The sequence below is a fragment of the Crocuta crocuta genome, unplaced genomic scaffold (genome assembly GCF_008692635.1).
Source record: "Crocuta crocuta isolate KB4526 unplaced genomic scaffold, BGI_CrCroc_1.0 scaffold214, whole genome shotgun sequence".
In the NCBI taxonomy this organism is placed as follows: domain Eukaryota; kingdom Metazoa; phylum Chordata; class Mammalia; order Carnivora; family Hyaenidae; genus Crocuta; species Crocuta crocuta.
In genome coordinates this window covers 862419-883008 of record NW_027529999.1, presented here as the reverse complement: position 1 = coordinate 883008, position 20590 = coordinate 862419, and the positions used below count along the sequence as shown (strand labels likewise).

At 52.0% G+C, this 20590-nt stretch overlaps 1 protein-coding gene across 1 annotated transcript; it reads left to right on the top strand.

Moving 5' to 3' along the window:
• Nucleotides 1–8832: 8832 nt before the first annotated feature.
• Nucleotides 8833–19715, top strand: LOC144231153 (antizyme inhibitor 2-like). The gene is made up of 12 exons (XM_077763546.1): nucleotides 8833–8970; nucleotides 9152–9231; nucleotides 9841–10024; nucleotides 10976–11149; nucleotides 11416–11588; nucleotides 12225–12359; nucleotides 13415–13580; nucleotides 14037–14184; nucleotides 16552–16652; nucleotides 17466–17683; nucleotides 18164–18223; nucleotides 19369–19715. Exons 2-11 carry the CDS (start codon nucleotides 9221–9223, stop codon nucleotides 18186–18188), a joined length of 1335 nt encoding a protein of 444 aa, XP_077619672.1. The 5' UTR covers nucleotides 8833–8970; nucleotides 9152–9220; the 3' UTR covers nucleotides 18189–18223; nucleotides 19369–19715.
• The last annotated feature ends 875 nt before the right edge of the window (nucleotides 19716–20590 follow it).

Sequence of the window (20590 nt, the reverse complement as noted above, 5' to 3'; positions counted from 1 at the left end):
TAATTTTAATTTTAACTTTAGAGAGAGAGAACACAAGCAGGGGAGAGGTGAGAGAGAGAGAGTCGCAAGTAAGTTCCATGCTCAGCATGGAGCCGGTCATGGGGCTCAATCTCAGGACCACGAAATCACAACCTGAGCTGAAATCAAGAGTCAGATGTTTAAACGATGGAGTCACCCAGGTGCTCTTATAACAGGGATATTTAGACAGAAACAGTCCCTCAGTCTAGGGAAAAAAGTGTTCATTATGCTGACAAGAGAGGTTTGACACGTTCTTTCGGCTTGAGGTACTCAGAAATATCTAAATCTTCCCATACCTCCTTGTTACAATTCTCAGGATGTGCTCTTTCCAAAAACAATTCTTTACCTTTCAAATAAGAGACTATGGATATAAATTTTTTTTATCTTAAGTGTATAGCTGAATAAATGAATATATATACTACACATATAAAGACAGAGAACATATACAAAATATATATGTCTGTATATGTATGTCTGTATGTATGCATGAAGATACATACATACAAAAAGATGAACATACAGGTGTGTTCCGCTATCTGAAAGTAGAAAGCGGAGAAATTCCCATGAAAACTTTTGTCAGCCGCAATGGTGTAAGGCAAAGAAGCAATTACCATTCGTTTATACGGGAAATTTTTTGAGCATTCCCAGAACCCCAAAATAACCTTTCTTAGACTTTTCTGACACCTGGGGACATATCTTGCTAACAGATGCGCAGATTAAATTAAGATAAAGCACAGATGCTCCCAGACACATTTCAGAGCTCCGGCGCCTTGATGCTGAGATGCTGCGTGTGGTTCCCAGGCAAGGAGCCTGTCGGGGCTGCTCTCGGCGAGTTCTGCCTCTGTAACCACAGCCCCTGCAAAGCAAACACTGACTGCCTTTTTTCTGTAAAAGCAAAAATCCTCTTTGGATTTCTTATGGGTAGCGAAAACAGGTCCTATGGTAGGTCTTTCACAAAAGCAAAGTGGTGTAAGGCGAACTCTTGAAAAGTGGGGGCTCTCTGTAGATATGTGTGTATACGTGTGTATATATGTGTGTGTGTGCATGTATTCTGGAAAAGTGGGGGCTATATGTACGTGTGTGTGTGCATGTGCGCGTGTGTGTATTCTTCCTACTATGGCCCAGAACAAGATTGAAGATAGAACATCTCCGGCACTCCAGAAGGCTCCCTCACACCCCTCTCAGGCAATAGCCCCCTACCAGAGGTAATGATTCTCCTGACTACTATCAATCAGCATAGATTAATGTTGCTTGTTTTTGAACTTCATGTGAATGGAGTATCATTATTTTGGGTCTCGCTTCTTTTGCTCGACATCACATCTGTGAGATTCACTCACATTTTTTTTTTCGCATTTAGCATTAGTTTTCTCTTTTTCACTGCTGTGCAGTGTTTCGCAGAATATCCATGAATTTATCTATCAGTGCTATGGCTCCTGGGCTTTTGGAATGTTCCCAGCTTGGACACAACTGTGAAAAAATTTGCTATGAACTGTACATTTTTTAATATATTTTTTAAAATTCTTTTAAAATTTATTTCTGAGAGAGAGAGAGAGACAGCGTGACCAGGGGATACACAGAATCCCTGAGAGGGAGACACAGAATCCAAAACAGGCTCCAGGCTCTGAGTTGCCTGTCAGCACAGAACCCGATGCGGGGCTCGAACCCCTGAACCATGAGATCATGACCTGAGCCGAAGTCGGATGCTTAACCAACTGAGCTACCCCGGCACCGCGAACTGTACATTCTTTAAAAAAGTAAGGTCTGCGCCCAGTGTGAGGCTAGATTGAGGGCCACATGCTCTGCCCACTGAGCCAGCCAGGTGCCCCCTCCATGTCTTTCAGTGGACATATTTCTGGTGGGTATTTCTTATTTCTGTTAACTATATATTCAGAAGGGGAGTCACAGGGTAGGTGTATGTTTAGCGTTAGTAAATAAATACTGTCAAGGAGGTTTTCCAAGTGATCTAACCAATTACATCCCCACCAGAAAGAATAGGAATTCCAAGCTGCTCATCCTCAAAAACTCTTGGCCTCTCAGCCTCTTTAATTTTAGCCCTCTAGGGAGGATTGGTAGTATCTCATGTGGTTTTTAATTTTCATTTCTTTAAAAAAATTTTTTAAATGTTTATTTGTTTTTTAGAGACAGAGAGACAGAGTATGAGTGGAAGAGGGGCAGAGAGAGAGGGAGACACAGAATCCGAAGCAGGCTCCAGGCCCTGAGCTCTCAGCACAGAGCCAGACGCGGGGCTTGAACTCACGGACCGTGAGATCATGACCTGAGCCGGAAGTCAACCGCTTAACCGACGGAGCCGCCCAAGCGCCTAATACAATAGGTATTAATTTAATTAACAGCTGTCTCCCACTGCACGCCATGGTTACTAGAGTCACTTTTACAAATCTAGCTGGTCCTCATTGCCTTCAGATCAGCCTGATAGAGCCCGGGTCATACTCTCACACATCCTGGCTGCAAGGGAGTCTAGGAACATCCATTTCTTGTTTTCACGTGAGACAGGTGTCCAAACATGTTGAACATCCACCAGACATTGACAGACATCCACTACAGGGTCCATCATTTGGTTTTTAAGACCAAAAAAACCTAAGATTCCTGGTTTAGATGACATCTAAGACCCTTATAATGCCAACATTATCATTACCATTAACTAGTTTAAGGTGTTCTTAACCAGTGTCATGAAGGCAGGAGGCTGTGGGATTTCCATGCATTATCTCATCACTCCCCACGGTCCTACTGAGTATATTCTGATTTTCTGCTGCCTCTTTGTACCCTGGTTTCATTGCTTTTAAAATGGTGATGATAACTAACTACATCCGGAAAGCTTTGTGGGTATTCAATGGCTTGCTGCCTGGCAAGGTGCTTGGTTGCGAGTAAGCACTTGATAGATAATGACATGATCTTCACCATCACCACCATCGTCGTCTGCATTTGGCACATTAAACTCTATGTGTGTAGTCACTGAGTTATGCTGCCTTTTAACTCCTAGGAACAGAGGCTATGAGGTCAACAAAGCGGGGTTCAGGAGCGCCTGGGTCGTTCAGTCAGTTAAGCATCTGACATTGGATCAGGTCATGATCTCACGGCTCATGGGTTTGAGCCCGGCGTCGGGCTCTGTACTGACAGCTCAGAGCCTGGAGCCTGCTTCAGATTCTGTGTCTCTCTCTCTCTCTGTACTTCTCCTGCTCACACTCTCTCTCTCTCTCAAAAAATAAATAAACATTAAAAAACATTTTTAACTAAAAAGAAAGAGCTGGGTTCAAATTCCTGCCATCTGGTACGTTGGTCATCATATGACCTTGGGCAAGCCTCCTCAAGTCCCGTTGAACTGCATGGGAATACTAAGTCTTCCTCCGTGGTCTCTGGTTGTCTGCACATCTATTGCTCTTACAACACTAGGGGACACTTGAGGGAAGAGAAGCTGTTTTACCCATCTTTCTGCTTTTCCAGGCGTCATCCTAATTGTCGGGTATTGGTGAGTCATTCCAACCATGCCTCAGAGAGACTCAAGATGCAAGCTCTACTGGTGAAAAGGGGAGGGGAAGTTGGTTGGGCGTCCGGCTTCGGCTCAGGGTCATGATCTCACAGTTTGTGGGTTCAAGCCCCTCATTGGGCTCTGTGCTGACAGCCCAGAGCCTGGAGCCTGTTTCAGAATCTGTTCTCCGTCTCCCTGCCCCTCCACTGCTCATGCTCTTTCTCTGTCCCTCAAAAATAAATAAACATTAAAAAATTTTTAAAAAGGGGCATGGTAATAAGTACATGCAAGTTAGATTCGTAAATGTACCAACTCTTAGATCACCAGAATCTCTGAACCAAAGCATCTCAGACCTGAAAGAATGTGTAGTTCAACCTCCCTATTTCCCAGTGCAAAAATCCCCTTTTCAAGTTCCAAAACAGACAGACATCCCACTGTATTTTTTGCATACCCCCTGAGACAGGGGGGCTCATCCCCTCTGTTCTTGGTCAGCTCTGACTGATGCCAAGGTCTTCCTTTAGAGTTAAACTGTCTCCTCTTGGCTGCCACTTATAGGTCCTACCTTTGAGGCCCCGCTGAACCCCTTCAGATCTGAAGTCTGTATCAATATGTCCTTGAAAAAATATGTCCTTGAGTCTGTCCTTTCTGGGTCAAACATTCCCATTCTGACCTCCTTTCCTTTTTTTTTTTTTTTTTAACTCTGCACCCCATTACCTTGCCCCTTCTATGGGTGGGAATTCCAAGTCTTAGAGAAGATAAATCACTTTCTAGGTTTCTGGATTTGATTCAAATGCTGGGAGCCGCACTGGCCTCGCTGGATGACAGTCACAGTGACGAAATGTTAGTGTTTGCACAGCTCCTGCCATAAGAAATGAAAATTGGTATCTCCTTCTGCCACTACTGGCTCATGTTGGAAATGAGGCTGCGGGTATTGACCAGGCCTCACAATATTCCAGATCAGACCAATATTCCCCACACAGATTCCTCATAAGGAAAAGCATATTCCTGCCTTTTCAAAAGAGATTCCAGATGAAAGCGCTGTGGATGATTCTCAAAAGGCTCTTCCTATGGGCCTTGCAGATCCAAGACTTAGATAATAAAGGAGGTTAAGAACACAAGAGTTACAACTGAGTCTGGCCCAGAGACAAAGAGCCTAATTTAGAGTTAAGGACAGATATCCACCCCCACCCATTGTTTCTGCTTGGAGCACCTGCCCCCCAAGGCATTTGTGATCAGTATTTGGAGTGATTTATTCTGGCCTTGAATATGCTGACTGCTCCCTGTGAAGGAACCTATTGAGGAACTTTTTCTTTTGTGATGATGGGAGCAAACATTGTGTTTCCTGAAAGACCTATTTTTCTTTATACTTCTCCTGAAACAAACAAGCTGTTGACCCCTGCTCACAAAGAACTAACTTCATCCTCTTTATGCTAAAAACATTGTCTTGTATGCTAAAGATACTTCCCTTCCCCATAGGATAAGCATCTAAATCACCTACCTGAATTACTGTTGATAAAGGTTATGCAGGAGTCTTCTACAAATCTATGTTCCAGGAAATTCTTATGTATCAAAGAAGCGTGTCCTCAGAAATCATTCTCTAAGGCAAATGCCACTTCTGTGCCATCCCTCAAACACTTAAATATAAAATAAAGTTGAGCCCCAGTCAAAGCAGAGGTGCTTGCCTGGTGACCAGAAAGACTCTCGGGGCCTCTCATCCCTCCCTTTCCGACACCGTCCATCCTTCAGGGACCCCTGGACCCGGCTGGAACTGACCTCCGACATTCAAATACAGACTTGACGTTTTCCAAGGTCTATCTGCTTTACTCGGGGCTGAATGGAGACACGCAGACCCGCTCTCTAAGCTAGTAATATTTTGGTGTCTCTTTAAATGACTATTCTTTTAAAGAACACATTTTGAGATATAATTCACACGCCACACGTTTCACCCACAGTGTCTTCACTGAGCTGTGCAGCCGCCACCACGGTCTAAGGTCTGGATATTTTTGTCACTCATAAAGAAATCCTGTACGCACTGAGTCTCTCCCCCATTGCATTTGGTGTCATATCTAAGAAACCTTGCCTGATCCAAGGTCATGAATATACTCCCATCTTGTTTTCTCAGAGTTTTATAGTGTTAGCTTTTACATTCGGTCTTTGGTCCATTTTGAGTTAACTTTTACCTATGATGTGAGGTTGGGATCCACTTTATTTTTTTCACATGCGGATGTCGAGTTGTCCCAGCATTAAATAAATCTTCCGAAATATTTGCTCAATGTTCATTCGGGGACGGGGTGGGGGACTTTTGTGGCGGGAGGGGCCTATTTGTGACAGCACCCCACCTCTCCTGTCCTAAGCAGTTCAGTCCCGCCCAAACTTGCACCTTTCTTCAGCAAAGCTAAAGTCCATGCTTCAGGAGACCCAGCCTGTCCTGAAGCCAGGTTGAATTATAAGAAGTGATTACATGATCATAACCTCATTCCAAGGGATCTACCAAAATGTGATTTCCAGTTTCATATTAAGGTTTGGTGAGGCTCAGTTTTTTTCTCTGGCTTTCTTTCTCTCCTGTCATTTTTTGGGTGTTTTGGTGCCTTAGCAGCTGAGCTGTGCGTCCACCCTTGAATCTGACCCCGACCAAATGATTTCTGTAAGCAGTCGGAAGCATGATTCAAGCACCTTCCCACATGATAGAAGAGTGTTCCTCAAAAAGAACACCCCAAAAGCAAACCAGTGCCAAGGAAAACAAACCACTGCAGCTTTGGAGAGAGGGCAGAGGCCATCAGGATGGTGTATATCGCTGGAGAGACTGGGAACCGGGTAAGGAGCGTCCTTCAGGATTGCGTATGCAGTAGGGAAAGGGAGGCTGGCGAAGGAACGCAATGCCTTTCCATCTCCAAGCACCCAGCCTGGTCTAGATCGAGTCTGGGTCAGATAATCATCTTATTACAGGGATTCTCTGGGCTCTGGATGCCATATTTTGCCCCTCCACTTTCACTTCTGTAAGACCTCGCTAATACTTGACATGTATCAGCTTCGAACCCTGTGAAATTCCTGTCTCCCTTCTTCCATCCGCTACACTCTTTTCTATCCCTCTGGGTGCCAGGCTGGTTTTCCCACCTTTGAGTCTTTGCACTAACTGCTCCCTGAGCCTGGAATGTTCTCCCCTAGTGTTTAGCCTAGCTGGCGCCTACTTATCCTTGAGGGCTCAGTTAAATGTCTCTACCTCTAAGAAGCCTCTGACCACCTGTGCTCATCCTGGGTGTTCTTGCCTCCAGATCTTCTTTTGTCCCTCTGCCTCTCTGGTTTGTCTCTTAAGGGGGCTGGCTTGCAGCAGAGGTCAGTCCCTGAGTGTGCTAGCAGGGGACTGGGAGCCCACAGGACAGTCAGGGAATGATTCCCCCTCCCGTCTGACCCAGGTAGCTTCCTGGTTCTGTCTCCACGATAACAGCTTCCACATAGTGACCTCACACTCTGGTTTGGGGAACAACCCCTTCACTCTTCACCCCTGCAGCCCAGGTGTGGACACGACTTCCTGCCAGGATGCACCTTGCTTCATTCACTCTTTCCTGTCTGGCCCTCAGCAACCTTCATCGGCCATGGAAACAATTCACTGGGTTTGATTTCCTGGTTAGACCTTAACTGATAGCCCTTCCAAGCTAAATCGTACCCCCAAATTCTTGTTGAGTTCAAAGGACATGGAGCCTTTCCCCTCAAGCTGCCCCTCAGGTGGAAGGATAGAGGGTTCCTTCTTCCCAGGTTCTTTCTGGTTCTGACAGTCAGTCATTAGAAGTCTGAGCTTCACCTGTGTGCCTTTCATTGGGAGCCGACCTGGGGTAGGTGAGTTACTCTGGTTTGTGGGACATGGAGGGGTGTCCTCGCTGGGCTCCCCTGACTCATGGCCAACTGAGATGCTCAGCTGTACTTGTAGAGCAAGCTGGGGTCAGGCACACGGACCTGCAGCCCCTAAGGGCAGGGAAAGGTGTCAGCTGTCCCTGCCGCAGGCTGGCAGTGTCCCTATACATTGGGCAGGTGGCTCACTGGAGCTTCTTGTCCACTCTTAATCCAGGTGCTGAGCTTGTCTTGGTGCTGAGGTTGCTGTCTCTTGCGCATTGCCCATCTGATGTAGATTCATGCTGTCCTGTGCCCTGGCTCTGGGTAGAAGCCGCCTTGTGAGTTAATGAAAGACTAAACTTCGCAGAATGCCTGATACTTAGGGCTTCGTACTGTTGGGCATCCTGGGATTGTCATTGGGATTCCTAGAATGTGCTGGTCCTTCGCTCAGCTCTTTGCAGGGGGCACTTCAGTTCATCTCATTGAATCCTCACTGCCACCCCATCGTGCAGACGCAGCTGTCACCTCCATGTTGCCAATGATGACGGAACATGTTCCGGGGGCAGGGAGGCCCCCTGCCCGAAGTCTAATAGCAAGTCAGAAGCTGAGCTAGAAGGAGGTTCTACCTGAATCAGTCTGGGGCAGGAGCAGCTGGGAGTCTCTGTAAAACCATGGACTTTACCATCTTCTTTGGAATCACACAGCGGAATGCCTCGTCTAGCTTTCCTCCCTCCCACCCACCATCTTACAGGTGGAATTCTTGAGGCCTCTAGAAGTTACAGGATTCACTCCGTGTCCTCCGCAAATCCAGGCTCTTCCTATTGCCCTTCCCAGATTTTTTTACATGTTTATTTATTTTTGAGAGACAGAGCATGAGCAGGGGAGGGACAGAGAGAGAGGGAGACACAGAATCCGAAGCAGGCTCCAGGCTCTGAGCTGTCAGCACAGAGCCCAACACGGGGCCTGAACTCAAGGAACTGCAAGATCGTGACCTGAGCCGATGTCAGATGCTTAAATGACTGAGCCACCCAGGTGCCATGACCCTTCCTAGATTTTTAAGCCCCCAGAGCCTGGGGGAGAGGGGATAGGGGTGGGGACATTGGCTCCTGATGGGAAGGGAAAAGGGGTGGGGGGAGACCTCAAACAAGAATAATGTAGGGCAGGGCTGGCCGAGAGGCTTAGCAATAATAGGCTCCTTGCTGGTCTTCCTTCTGAAACCGGAAGAGGAGGCTCTGGGTCACTGCACAGAGGTGAGTGTAAGCCTGCAGGAGAGCTGTTGATCATCCCAGCTGTTGCCCCACCCCAGCTGAGGTGGGGCAGCTCCAAAGTCATGGCTTCAGCCCAGGAGGGTCAGCAGGTGAAATGGCGAGAGCTCAGAAGACCACAGAGGGAGGGTAGGGAGAGGGTGGGGACGGGATGTGCCTGGACACCAGGTGACAGTGACGTAGACAGCGCAACTTCAGTGAGACATTTAAATCTCCGACGGAGAGCAGAGACACGGCCCGAGGAGAGACGAGCTCGTGCTCTGAGGCAGTGGAACCGGCTCGTAAAGGAAGCCCGAGGTCCTGATTCTTCTCCAGGTTGGCTGAGTCATCTGGAGACCTTGAGCACCAGGATTCTCCATCTGTGAAGCACGGACGGTGGGTGACGGGGTTGCCGGGGTCCCTCAACCCTGATCCTTACTGACGTCCACTTCTAATGGGCATCCGACTTTTCCCCCTGTGTCCACTATGTGGGTGACCCAGAAAGGCTCGTTCTTGGGGCCCTGAGGCTTGGAGGGACAGCCCCTGAGCTCCGTGCTAAGCTCTGATGTTCCTGCAGGGATTTCCCGGAAGCTCGGGACGCCATAGACCCCAGTGCCCTGGGCTGTGCCTCAGGAAGCAGGTCGCGATGGACGCCAAGTAAGTCTGGGTGTGGAGTGGGGACCGTGGTGCAGCCCTAACTGCTGAGTCGGAAGGACCCTGGCTGCAGGGTGCCGTCACTGCGGTCTCAGGGATGCATGGCCAACAGCTGGGGCCAGGGGCTGCTCGAGGGAGCTCAGGTGCCAGTCCCAGCTTGGCCACCGGCTTCTTGGTGACCGTGGGCTACTCTCCTCCCTTCTCTGAGCCTCCTGTCCCTGTGTGTACAATGGGGTTGCTGGACGAGATCATCTCTTGGGCCTCAGCTCTAAATCCCATAATCTGAAGATCTTGAACTCCTCGCTTATCCTTCCTGCGCCTCTGTTTTCTCACCTGAGAACGGGGACATGTGTGTGAAGGAGCCTTGGGGAGGATGCCAACCCTCTATTCCATACGCATGGTGTGTGCACCTGGCCTGGGCTTCCACCGTGTCTCTGAAGAGACCAGGCCAGCAGCCCATGCTACAGGTGGGAAAATTCACCAGGGCGCCGCGGGGCTCTCTGTGGCTGAATGGGAGGGCCGAGGACTGGCTGGCTTGGGAACTCTGGCCCCTGGGGCTTGCAGGGAGCTGGGAGAAGAGGAGGCCAGGTCCTTAGAGCAAGACTTTTCCAGGACGCTGGGACTGTGCCTGGCGGAGGGAGCTTCTGGAGAGTCAGGCACGAGCACCCGCCTTGGGAACCTGAAGGAGAGTGAAGAACCCTCTGGAAGCTTGTGGCCAAAGGAGCTCATCACGCTGGAGCCTGGGGAATCTGCCTGGCAGGTGGTCCTGAAGAAGATTCAGGAGCTCTCTGATTCAGTAAGGAGGGAGAGGGAGGAAGGGGCAGGGGTGAAAGGGAGGGAGGAGCAGAGAGGGGGAGACGCGGTCCCTACTTTGGCGGACAGGAAATAAGACTTTCAGTTTTGTGGTTTAATAGGTCAGTTTACTAGGATTTACTCCAAGCCTCAGTTCTAGTGGGGTTCAGGGAATAGTTTTCTCTGTCACCTTCTCGCACCTTCCATTGCCACATGGAATTTTACCCAGTGCCGGGCTCCCTAGTTGAGGGTTGGAGCCGTTGTGTCCCGCTTTGATCTACAAAGATGATTGCCCTCATGTCTCCCTGTTTACAATGTTTTTTAATGTTTATCTATTTTTGAGAGAGACAGAGTGTGAGTGGGGGAGGGGCAGAGAGAGAGAGAGGGAGACACAGAATCCAAAGCAGGCTCCAGGCTCTGAGCTGTCAGCACAGAGCCCGACGCGGGGCTTGAACCCATGAGCCGTGAGATCATGACCTGAGCTGAAGTCGGACACTTAACTGACTGAGCCGCCCAGGCGCCCCCATGTCTCCCTGTTTAAAGCATTAGAAGATCTGGGGCCAGGGGGCGCCTGGGTGGCTCAGTCAGTTCCGTGTCCAACTCTTAGTTTCGGCTCAGGTCATGATCTCTTGGTTCATGAGACTGAGCCCTGTGTCGGGCTCTGCACTGACAGTGAGGAGCCTGATGGGGATTCTCTCTCCTTCTCTCTCTCTGTTCCTCCCCCATTCTCTCTCTCTTTCTCAATAAACAAACAAAGAAACAAACAAACAAAAGATCTGGGGTCAAATCCTGTCTTGTACTTGCTCTATGACCTTGAACCCGTGACTTCGTGTTTCTGAGCCCATTTCCCCATCTCTAAAACGGTGATAACAATAGCACTCACCGCGAGAGCTACCGTGAAGACGAGGTGAGGCGCCCACGACCCAGCCTCCCTTCCCTCCCCCTGCCCTTCCAGGACCACCGGGACTCCTTCATGGTCGGCAACCTGGGTGTGCTGGCCAGCCGCCATCGGGCCTTCTGCCAGGCCCTGCCGTGGGTATCACCCTTCTACGCGGTCAAGTGCAACAACGGCACGTGGGTGCTGCGCGTCCTGGCCTCCCTGGGCACCGGCTTCGACTGCGCCAGCCAGGTGAGCCTCTGTCCGCTGCTGCCAACAGGCCTGACCCTTCCTGGGGGAGAAGGCCAGCTGCTAGGGACCTCGGGCTGGGGTCTGCGGCACCTCGAACAGCGGCTGACACTTGTCTCTGAAGGAAGGAATGAATGAATTATGCATGGTCAGCCTTCCACTGGGCCATGTGCCAGTCAAGGGCAGCCCCTTGTGTTCATGCCCAGGGTTCCTGTCCCCCAAGAGTGGAGGGGGGCAGGAAGACCTCCCGACTCTGTCACCCACGCCAGGTGGAGCTGGAGCAGGTGTTGGGCCTGGGCGTGGCCCCTTCACGCATCATCTACGCCAACCCCTGCAAGCCTATCTCCCACATCCAGTACGCTGCCCGCCACGGGGTGCAGCTCCTGACCTTCGACAGTGAGGAGGAGCTGACCAAGGTGGCCCAGCACTACCCAGGGGCCAGGTGAGAGCAGCAGGGCCGGGTGGGGGGGATGCAGGCAGGAGGCGACAGGCAGAGCAAGGGCCAGCCGTCTGGGGCCTCTACCAGGGGAGCTGGGCCTCTGTGACAGGTGAAGGTGGTCCCATGGGGTGACCTGGGAGACAGGCTCAAGCAGCAAAGAAGAAGAATTTGAGTCAGTGGGCCCCATGCCTTCCCTGCTACACACCATTGGGAAAACACATTGCGTATGTCTGCATAGACCCTGGGCAGGCCTTAGGAGGTCTAGGGTCGGGGGACTTTATGGAAAAAACACTCACATCAGAGTCAGGGAGACCTGGGCTCACATTTCAGATTCCTTTGCACATGCTGTGTGGTCTTGGGAAAGTTAGCTAACATCTCTGATCCTGCACCATGGAGACCTGCAGAGAAGGTGTAGTTATCATTTTATCGCTTTCCTGCTTTTCCTTGCCTGGGCAAAAGTCTGTAAGTGTTGAGGGTTTTAGTTCTTTGGGACCCCGTGGCTGGACAGTCTAGGGGAACTAGTCAGGGGCGGGTGGAGAAATGGAGAGAGATTGGGTGCAGGGGCGGGTGTGATAAACCATCCAGGCTTCGGGGCTCATGTGTCTAAGAGCCCTTCGCATCTTTCACACCCCCTCCCAGGCTGGTCCTCCGGCTGTGGACCCAGGACAGCGGGAGCATCCTTCCCCTGAGCACCAAGTTCGGGGCAAGACTGGAGGCGTGTGAACATCTGCTCAAGTCCGCCAGGGACCTGGGGTTGGCTGTGGTCGGAACCAGGTGAGAGCGCGGGCTCTGCCTGCCTGTGAAGCACAGCCAGCCTCCTGGGCTGTCGCGCAGGCCCCTGGGCCTCAGGACGCTCTGTTTGTCCTCAGCAAGGGGGCTGGATGTTGTCTGGGACTCCGTGGGGGAGGGGGCAAGCAAGGCACTCGCCTGGGGTGCAAGATTTAAGGGGATGCCAGAGCACTTAGGACTCCAGATAAATAACATTTTAATACAATGTTTTTCAAAAAATGCAACAACTCCACGATGAGGAAAATATCAAAATTTTAATTTAAACTTNTCAGATTCTGTGTCTCCCTCTCTCTCTCTCTGCCCCTCCCCCACTTGTGCCATCTGTGTGTGTGTCTCTCTCTCTCAAAAATGAGTACACAGTTAAAAAAGTTGAAGCGAAATTGAAGCAAAATATTGCATTAAAGTTTATTTAGCTTGCTGGCTTAGTGTTTTGGCACCGCCGTATGTTTTGCCCCCAAGGAGAGGCCCTTGCTTGCCTCACCCCACCCGGCACTGGTGGTCCCCCAACCCACCCTGCTTGTGGGTGCCCCGCGATTTGGGGTTCTGTTCACAGAAGGGGGGCCCTGCAATGCGGGCGCTGGGAGGCAGCATCGAGAAGAAGTGACTCCAGGGCTGTTCCAAGCAGTGTGTGTGTCTCAGGGGGACACGCACATGTGTGTCCGAGGCTGTGTGTTTCTGGGCCGGTGTGGTCACACGTGTCTTCGTGTGTGTCCCTTGTTGGTGTTTCTGAATGTCCCTTTTCATTTTTTTTTTTAATGTTTATTTTTGAGTGAGAGAGAGAAGCAGAGCGTGAACAGACAGAGAGGGAGGGGCAGAGAGAGAGAGGGAGGGAGACACAGATTCGGAAGCAGGCTGCAGGCTCTGAGCAGTCAGCACAGAGCCCGACGTGAGGCTCCAACTCAAGATCCATGTGATTACGACCTGAGCCCAAGTCGGACGCTCAACCGACCGAGCCGCCCAGATGCCCCTGACTGCCGTCTTCTCACTGACTCTTGTGTTTCCATGCATGTTTCTCCACGTGTCGTTTGACACGTGTGTAGCTTCCATGTGGGCTCGAACTGCCAGATGCCCCACAGCTTCATGGAGGCCATCGCTGACTGCCGGCACGTATTTGAGATGGGCCGCGCGCTTGGGCATGACATGAGCCTCCTGGACATCGGAGGCGGCTTCCCCGGAGAGGAAGGCTGTGAGCCTAAGTTTGAGGAGGTCAGTTTGTGTGCGGGGGGAGTTCTTGGAACTGAGTCACATGCATGCACGTAGCTGACATTTGTCTTTGTTGACAAAGCCACGACCTTACGTGCCTGGTCTGTACGCACGTACAAGCATGTGGGTGTCTAGCTCCACTTTAGACGTGTTAGTTCCTACCCCTGGGTAAGCTGCGGTCGGGTAGAAGTTCACTATCTCCTGATCCAGGACACAGTCCATCTTTGCTGACCATGTATTGACTGCAGTGGTTCCCAATTCAGACAGAGTGCTAGAGCCTATGCACTCGCTGTGTGTCCTTGGACAAGTCATGTCCCCTCTCTGGGCCACCATTTCTGTTTCCTCGCTGGTGAAGTGGGGATGATACCACTTCCCACAGTGCTGTTATGGGAAGGAAGGGGAATGATGCAGGTCCCCACATCAGGGACCGGTCAGATTAGGGTCCCTCTGTCCCTGTAGATGGCGAGAGTGATCAATGACGCCCTGGCCCAGGACTTCCCCGAGGGGAGTGGCGTTGAGATCATCGCGGAGCCTGGACGCTTCTACGCGGAATCCGTCTGCACGGCCGCCGTCAATATCATCGCCAAGAAAGCTGTGCTGGAGGCCGGTGCGTGGGCCAGCACTGGGTGGGGAGGGCACTGTCCCGGTGGCCCCAGGCCCTGGGGAAGAGGACGGACAGAGGGCCTGGGCTCCAGCCCTCGTGCCTAATGGGTATAGGAATGAACCTGTTGATATCGCTGCTGTGTCATATTCTCAAACGGACTGGGAGGTAAAGAACCAAGACCAAGCCTTCATTCTTCCTGAGCAGCCAGTGAATGTAGTTGTGTTTGTGGGGGCGGAGTCACACCAGCCACAGCTCAGGAGGTCACAGACACCACTGTGCCGCTGTTGTGCGTCTAAAACTCTTTGAGCACATGCTTTCTAACAGGTGCAGATTCTTATAACGAAAAATATACCGAGTAAAGACAAACTCTTGTTTATTTATGTATTTCTAAGAGAAGGAGGGACAGAATGAGCAAGTGGGGGAGGGACAGAAAGTGAGGGGGAGAGAGAGAGAGTCCCAAGAAGGCTCCGACACAGGGCTCGAACCCACAAACCATGAGCTCATGACCTAAACCCCAAATCAAGAGTCTGAAGCTTAATTGACTGAGTCGCCCAGGCGCCCTACGGAGTAAAACCGAATTCTTACAAGTATACAGGAAGGCGATGTTGTCGCTGTCGTGGCCTGAAGGTTAAGGGTGACATCTACTGGAGTAATGGGAAACGTTTTTGCAATTGAGGCAGACCACCAGGGGAGAATTATTTGATTGTTTGTTATTTTTGGAGCAGGAGTGGGGTGGGGTGGCTGTTCTCAGTGCTCACAAAGTGAGCTAACCAGAAACTCAAGTTTCACGACAAGATAGAGAATATGAGTAGAACTCACCTACTCTTTATTCTGTGGCTTTGTAATAACTGACATATAAACACTTATAAATCCCTTTAATCTCCTCCCTTATCCTTGTGGCATAGGACAGGCCCACACCTTCTAATCCCAAGGCACTTCGGACAACTGATTTCACTTTCTCACAAAGCGTCTCATTAAAGAATATTGTGATAGGCAGCACACGGTCTGAGCCATCGTTTAACAAAAGTCCAAGTAATAAGTATTTGGGGCTTATTACTCTTATTACCACAATAATGACAGCTGCTGATGAAGTATCTATTATATATGAAATCCATAGTTTGTCTCATTTCTGCTCAACAATCCTCTGGGGGTAGTTTGGGGGGTCGTGCCCGTGTTACAGGTGAAAACACTGAGGCTCAGGCAGAGGAAGTGATTTATGTACTCAGCACAGCTAGTTAGCGGTGCAGCCGGGCCAAGCAGAGCTGAGCTCTCGGCCTCACGGATGTCATGACTAACTGGCTTAGGGATAACTGCACTGTGGTCATGAGAGACAGGATCAGTGACGGCAGGGGAGAGAGGGGAGAGGATGGGTTAACTAACAGCAGGAAGAAGATGGTGTGGAGAAGACAAGGGGGGGACCGATATTCAGAAAGATGTGGGCATCTAAGTGGTAGCTGGCACGCCCCAAATGTTAACAGAGATCAGTGTACGCCGGGCGCCTGGTGGCTCCGTCAGTTAAGCAATGGACTCTTGGTTTTGGCTCACGTCATGATCTCACGGTTCGGGAGTTTGAGCCCCGCATCCAACTCTGTGCTGACAGTGCGGAGCCCGCTTGGGCTTCTGTCTCTCCCTCTCTCTGCCCCTCCCCCTCCTCACTATCTCAAAATAAATTAAAAAATTTAAAAAAACGGAGACTGTACAATCCTGAGTTTAGGTTCAAGAAAGTAATATTCTGCAGACAGACTAAGTGGCTGGGAAGAAACTCGCTTGGTAGTAGGTCATGTCCAACAGATCTCGGGGTCATGGATGACCTCAGCTCAGTAGACACGGGAGTGTGACAGCCACTACATGTGCTTACTTCAGCAACATCAATAGAGGCAGAGCATTTAGGTGGAGGGAGGTAAGAATCGTGCTCCACTTTGTGACTGTCAGTCAGGCACTCGTTCTAATGTATCTGAGGTTTATTTCAATCAGGTAACACAAGACAGGCAGACAAGGAAATAACCGTGCCGAAGGAAGAAAGCTTTAAGTCACAGAAGTAGGAGACTCGGCATGCCTCGCAGGGCCACGGGGGATGGGCCAGGTTGGGGCAGGAGCAGAAGAAGCAAACTCGGGGTGAGAGCCTCCAGTGTGGTTTTGGAGGGAAGGAATGGGTGAGGTGGGTAAGCTGGCTCGGCAGAGGGGGGGCAGCGGGAGCCCAGAAGACAGGCCTCTGCCGTGCATGGGCTCAGGAGGACCCCTGAAACAGAGAATAAGAGTTACCCAGCAGGGGGCAGCGGATCTGGGCCCCTCCTGAGGGTGCTGCGCTCAGGTGTTGTGTGCGGGTAGGCCAGCCGAGCACACCACCATCCTGCCCTTCCTCCCTCCCAGGAGGCCGCCAGAAACTGCTGTACTATCTCAACGATGGCCACTATGGCATCTTCCGCATCTTCCTCAGGGAGCCTGTCCCCAGGGTGCCCATTGTGGTGAAGGTAAGGGTGTGGCTTTGGCACTCCTGGATGCTAAAGCTACTAAGTCCAGCCCCCAGTCCTGAGAGGCAAGGGGTCCTGGCAGCGGGGGCTGGGGGTGGTGGGTAGTAAAGGAGCTCAGACTGTCTGTGGTTTGCACATCGTCATTCCACGTGCATGTACGAGGACACACGGGTGCCTGGGTGTATCTGCATGCGTGATTCTGTACGGGTGCATCTCTGTGTGCGCGCTGATTTGTGCTTGTGCAGGGAGACGGGTGCAGGGAGATGTATGCAGGGAGGCGGGTGCAGGTGCATGTGTCTGTTTCGCTATGTGCGTCTCCAGGTGCATCTCTCTACATGCATGCGCTTGTGTTTCCAGAATCCTTGAATGTTGGCAGTGCAGGAGGCTTAGGAAGGAGAGATTCTCCTGCTTTGCTCCTCATGAAATCACCTGGGAAACTTTACAAGACCCCAGTGCCCAGGCGATGACCTGGGCCGCTGAAATCAGAATTCCACATGGGTTGAGACCCTGGCGTCAGTCCTTTGTTAAAACTCCCCAGGTGATCCCAATGAGCGATTATTGAATAAAGTGTCCCCATCTGTGAACTGGCAGAGCTGGACTGTGCTCGCATCTGTTAATTGGCAGAGCTGGATGGTGTCGCTAGCGTGCAAACGGCATGAAGGCAGGGGTGGTCATTACGGGTGGCTCACTGTGTCCCTGCGGGCGCCTGCCTGCTGGGGCCCCGGGGGCAGGTCCTGCCAGTCCTGAGGAGCTGGCTGGGGGATCCGGACGGGGTTATTCCTTCTCTGAGCCCCTACCCTTTGCTCCCTGCAGGAGTTTTCCTCGGAGCCGCCCCTCTTCCCCTGCACCCTGTACGGTCCCACCTGCGATGCCTTTGACAAGCTCTTCCAAGAGGACGTGCAGCTGCCGGAGCTGGATGTGGGCGACTGGCTTGTCTTCCCCTCCATGGGCGCTTACACAACGACCATAAGCTCCGCCTTCAATGGCTATCTGCCCGCTTCTACCTCCTATGCCATGGAGCCCGAGCTCAGGTGTCTGGAGGGGACAAGAAGGGATCTCAGCAGGGTCTGAGCTTGGCAAGGGGAGCTTGTGGCTAAGCTCTGGGGCCCTAAGCCCAAGAAATACCCTCCTCCTCCCCACTGGCCCCAGGAAAGCCCAAATGGTCTGACTGATTTTTGACAGTGGCCTCTGCCTTTGGCACTGACCCTGTCGCAGCCTCTCCCCCCAGGTAGGTGGAAGGTAGTCCAGCTGGGTGGCTCCGACAGCTCTGATGTGTACACGCCTTTGAGGGCAGGATCAAGCAGCCCTGGGGGCCCCAGCTGACCCTCAGCCCCATGGTCAGGGCCCCACTCTGCTCCGTTTGTGACTGCTCCCTGATTTTCTTCCCTAATGGCTTCCGGCTCCCTGGCAGCCTCTGCCACAGGGTCCCCTCTCTGTCCACCCTAGGGTTCACCCCCCGAGGTGCAGAGGGGGCTCTAGAACCTTCCTTTACTGGTACAATCTTTCCACAGGAGCCTGCTGGGGACGGCACCTTAGGCTGGGAGGTGGCGGTGGATGTGCTCCAGACGCCGGTACGCCCACACAGGGACACGTGGGCTGGGGGTTGGGGGCCACCATGGGGGACCAGAAGATTGGGTGCTTCTGAAGTGATGAGGCAACTTTCCAGGTTCAAAATTCTTTATCTCCTGAAGTGGACCTGATGTNGGTCCTGGCAAGGGGGCTGAGAGCCGTGCACCTTTACAACAAGTGGCCCCAGAGGCTATGTCCTGATGGGAGGCAGCCTGCACTGACCGGTACCTTGAGATCTTACCCCCTTCCTTGCATTCAGTTAGCGAGTCCTGTGCTATTCCAGAGAGTTCTGTAGCAGCTACAGGTACCCACTCTGGTGGTGAGAGCACTGACTTTGCAGTGCTCAGACGGGCCTGGAGTGAAGTCAGGCTCCCCCACAGTGGAGATTGTTGGCAGTGCCTCAGTTTCCCCATCTGTGTAGAGAGGATAATATTAGTATCCTCCCTCCAGGGCTATTGAGAGGAGGAGGTCAAATAATGCAAATCACTAAGGAAGGTTAGTGCATGCCCAGGACCCCGCCTCTGGCTGCCCCTGGTCCTGGATGGCCCAAAGGTCAGGGTGTCCTCAGGGAGCATGCATAGCGCCCGGCCACCAGCTAAGGGGCCGGCCAGGTAGTGTCTCAGACCCGGCCTCAGCCTCAGAAACCCCCAGGTCGGGAGGTTAGACACACAAGGTAGAAGTACAACCAGGTCCAAAATGGGGTGGAAGCTACGTGTGCCCCCCCAGGCACGCCAGGGCTTTAAAAACAGGATTTCGGGGGCGCCGGGGTGGCTCAGTCGGCTGAGCATCCGACTTCGGTTCAGGTCATGATCTCACGGTTCGTGGGTTCGAGCCCCGCGTCGGGCTCTGTGCTGACAGCTTGATCAGAGCCTGGAGCCGGTTTCAGATTCTGTGTCTCCCTCTCTCTCTGACCCTCCCCTGTTCACACTGTCTCTCTCTCTCTCAAAAATAAATAAAACATTGAGAATTAAAAAAAAAACAAAACGATTTGGGGGCATTCTGAGCTCAAAACAAAAATGAGTCATACAGGGAAGGAGTTGGCAGAGGTGAGGGTGGGGACGCGTCAGAGTGACCGGCCACATCCCTTCAGCATGTGAAGGCCTGGAGGCCAAAGCCACTCACCTCCTGTGTCCTGTGTCCCTTTTAGGCTTCTGCCGATGAGACGTTCTCTGGTCCCCGACCTCTGTTATGGTCCTCCCGTCCCCAGAGTCTTCCTGCCGCCTCCTCAGCTCAGCCAACACCAGAGAAGTCTCCCAGCACCTTGGAATAAAGAGACTCATCCCCCAGATTTGTGAGAAGGGCCAGGCTCCAGACACCGCCCTGGGGGAAGCCAGAGGGCTCAGATGGCCTTCAGCCAGCCTGTTCCCAACTCTTCTCCTCCCGGTGCCTGAAAACTGGGGGTGGAAACCTCCACCCCAACCCCCTCAGAGGTGTCTGGAAGCACAAACAGGAGTGGGCTTTAGGGGAAACAAAGTTTTATTCAGATGCAAGAAATGGTGTGTTTTGCATTGTGTCCTTGTGTTTTAACCTTGAGGTTATCCATCCATTCATCTGTCCATCCACTGATCCATCTTTCCATCCATCTACCCACCCACCCACCTATCCATCCACTCAGCAGAAATCTGAGAGCCCAGACACAGGTAACACACAAGGAGATGCTGGGCAAGCACCCACGCTCACGGAGTGTGCCTTCCCGTTGGGAAAAGAGACGGCGCACACAGGCGTACAATACATCACAGAATACAGTGGACGCAATAAGCACCGTGAGGAATAATAAAGCAGAGCCAGAGGATAGTGAATGAAGGGAGATGTGCTGTTTTAGGCGGAAGGACCGAGAGAGGCCAGCGTGAGGGGTGGCGTGGGAGCAGAGACCAAGGGCAGCGAGCGAGGGGCCGGGTGGTACCTGGGTCAGAAGCGTCCCAGACATTGCAAACTGCAGGTCCAAGGCCAGGGATGGAGACTATTTTAAAAAAAAAGAAAAAAAGGCAAGGGGATGCATGTGGGTGAGCAGAGTGAGTGAGGGGAGGTGCCAGGAGAGGAGGGAGAGGCAGAGGGCTCAGGGTTGATCGGTCAGGCCTCATGCTAAGGCAGGGCTTTGACTTTGTTCCGAGCCGGAGGGCAGGCCCTGGACGGTTTGGGCAGGTGCATGCAGCGGGCATGCAGAGAGAAACGGAGGGGGCTCTTGCCAGCTTGGGGAAATGAGCGGTGGTCACAGTGCTGGTAGTGAGAAGCGACCAGGGCAGGGCAGGGTGGACAGGTCATGTCACGGAATCTGCTGAGGGGCCAGCTGGGGTACCCGGGGCAAGGGGAGGAGTCAAGGACGACTTCCGAGCTGCGGGTATGGGGACAGGGACCCTGGGGAGGAGCAG

What these genes read in the sequence shown, in the direction of transcription:
- LOC144231153 (XM_077763546.1), top strand. An exon ending in GTGAGCCTAAGTTTGAGGAG is followed by an intron (nt 13,581 to 14,036) that starts GTCAGTTTGTGT and finishes CTGTCCCTGTAG; the next exon opens with ATGGCGAGAGTGATCAATGA. An exon ending in GCCATGGAGCCCGAGCTCAG is followed by an intron (nt 17,684 to 18,163) that starts GTGTCTGGAGGG and finishes ATCTTTCCACAG; the next exon opens with GAGCCTGCTGGGGACGGCAC.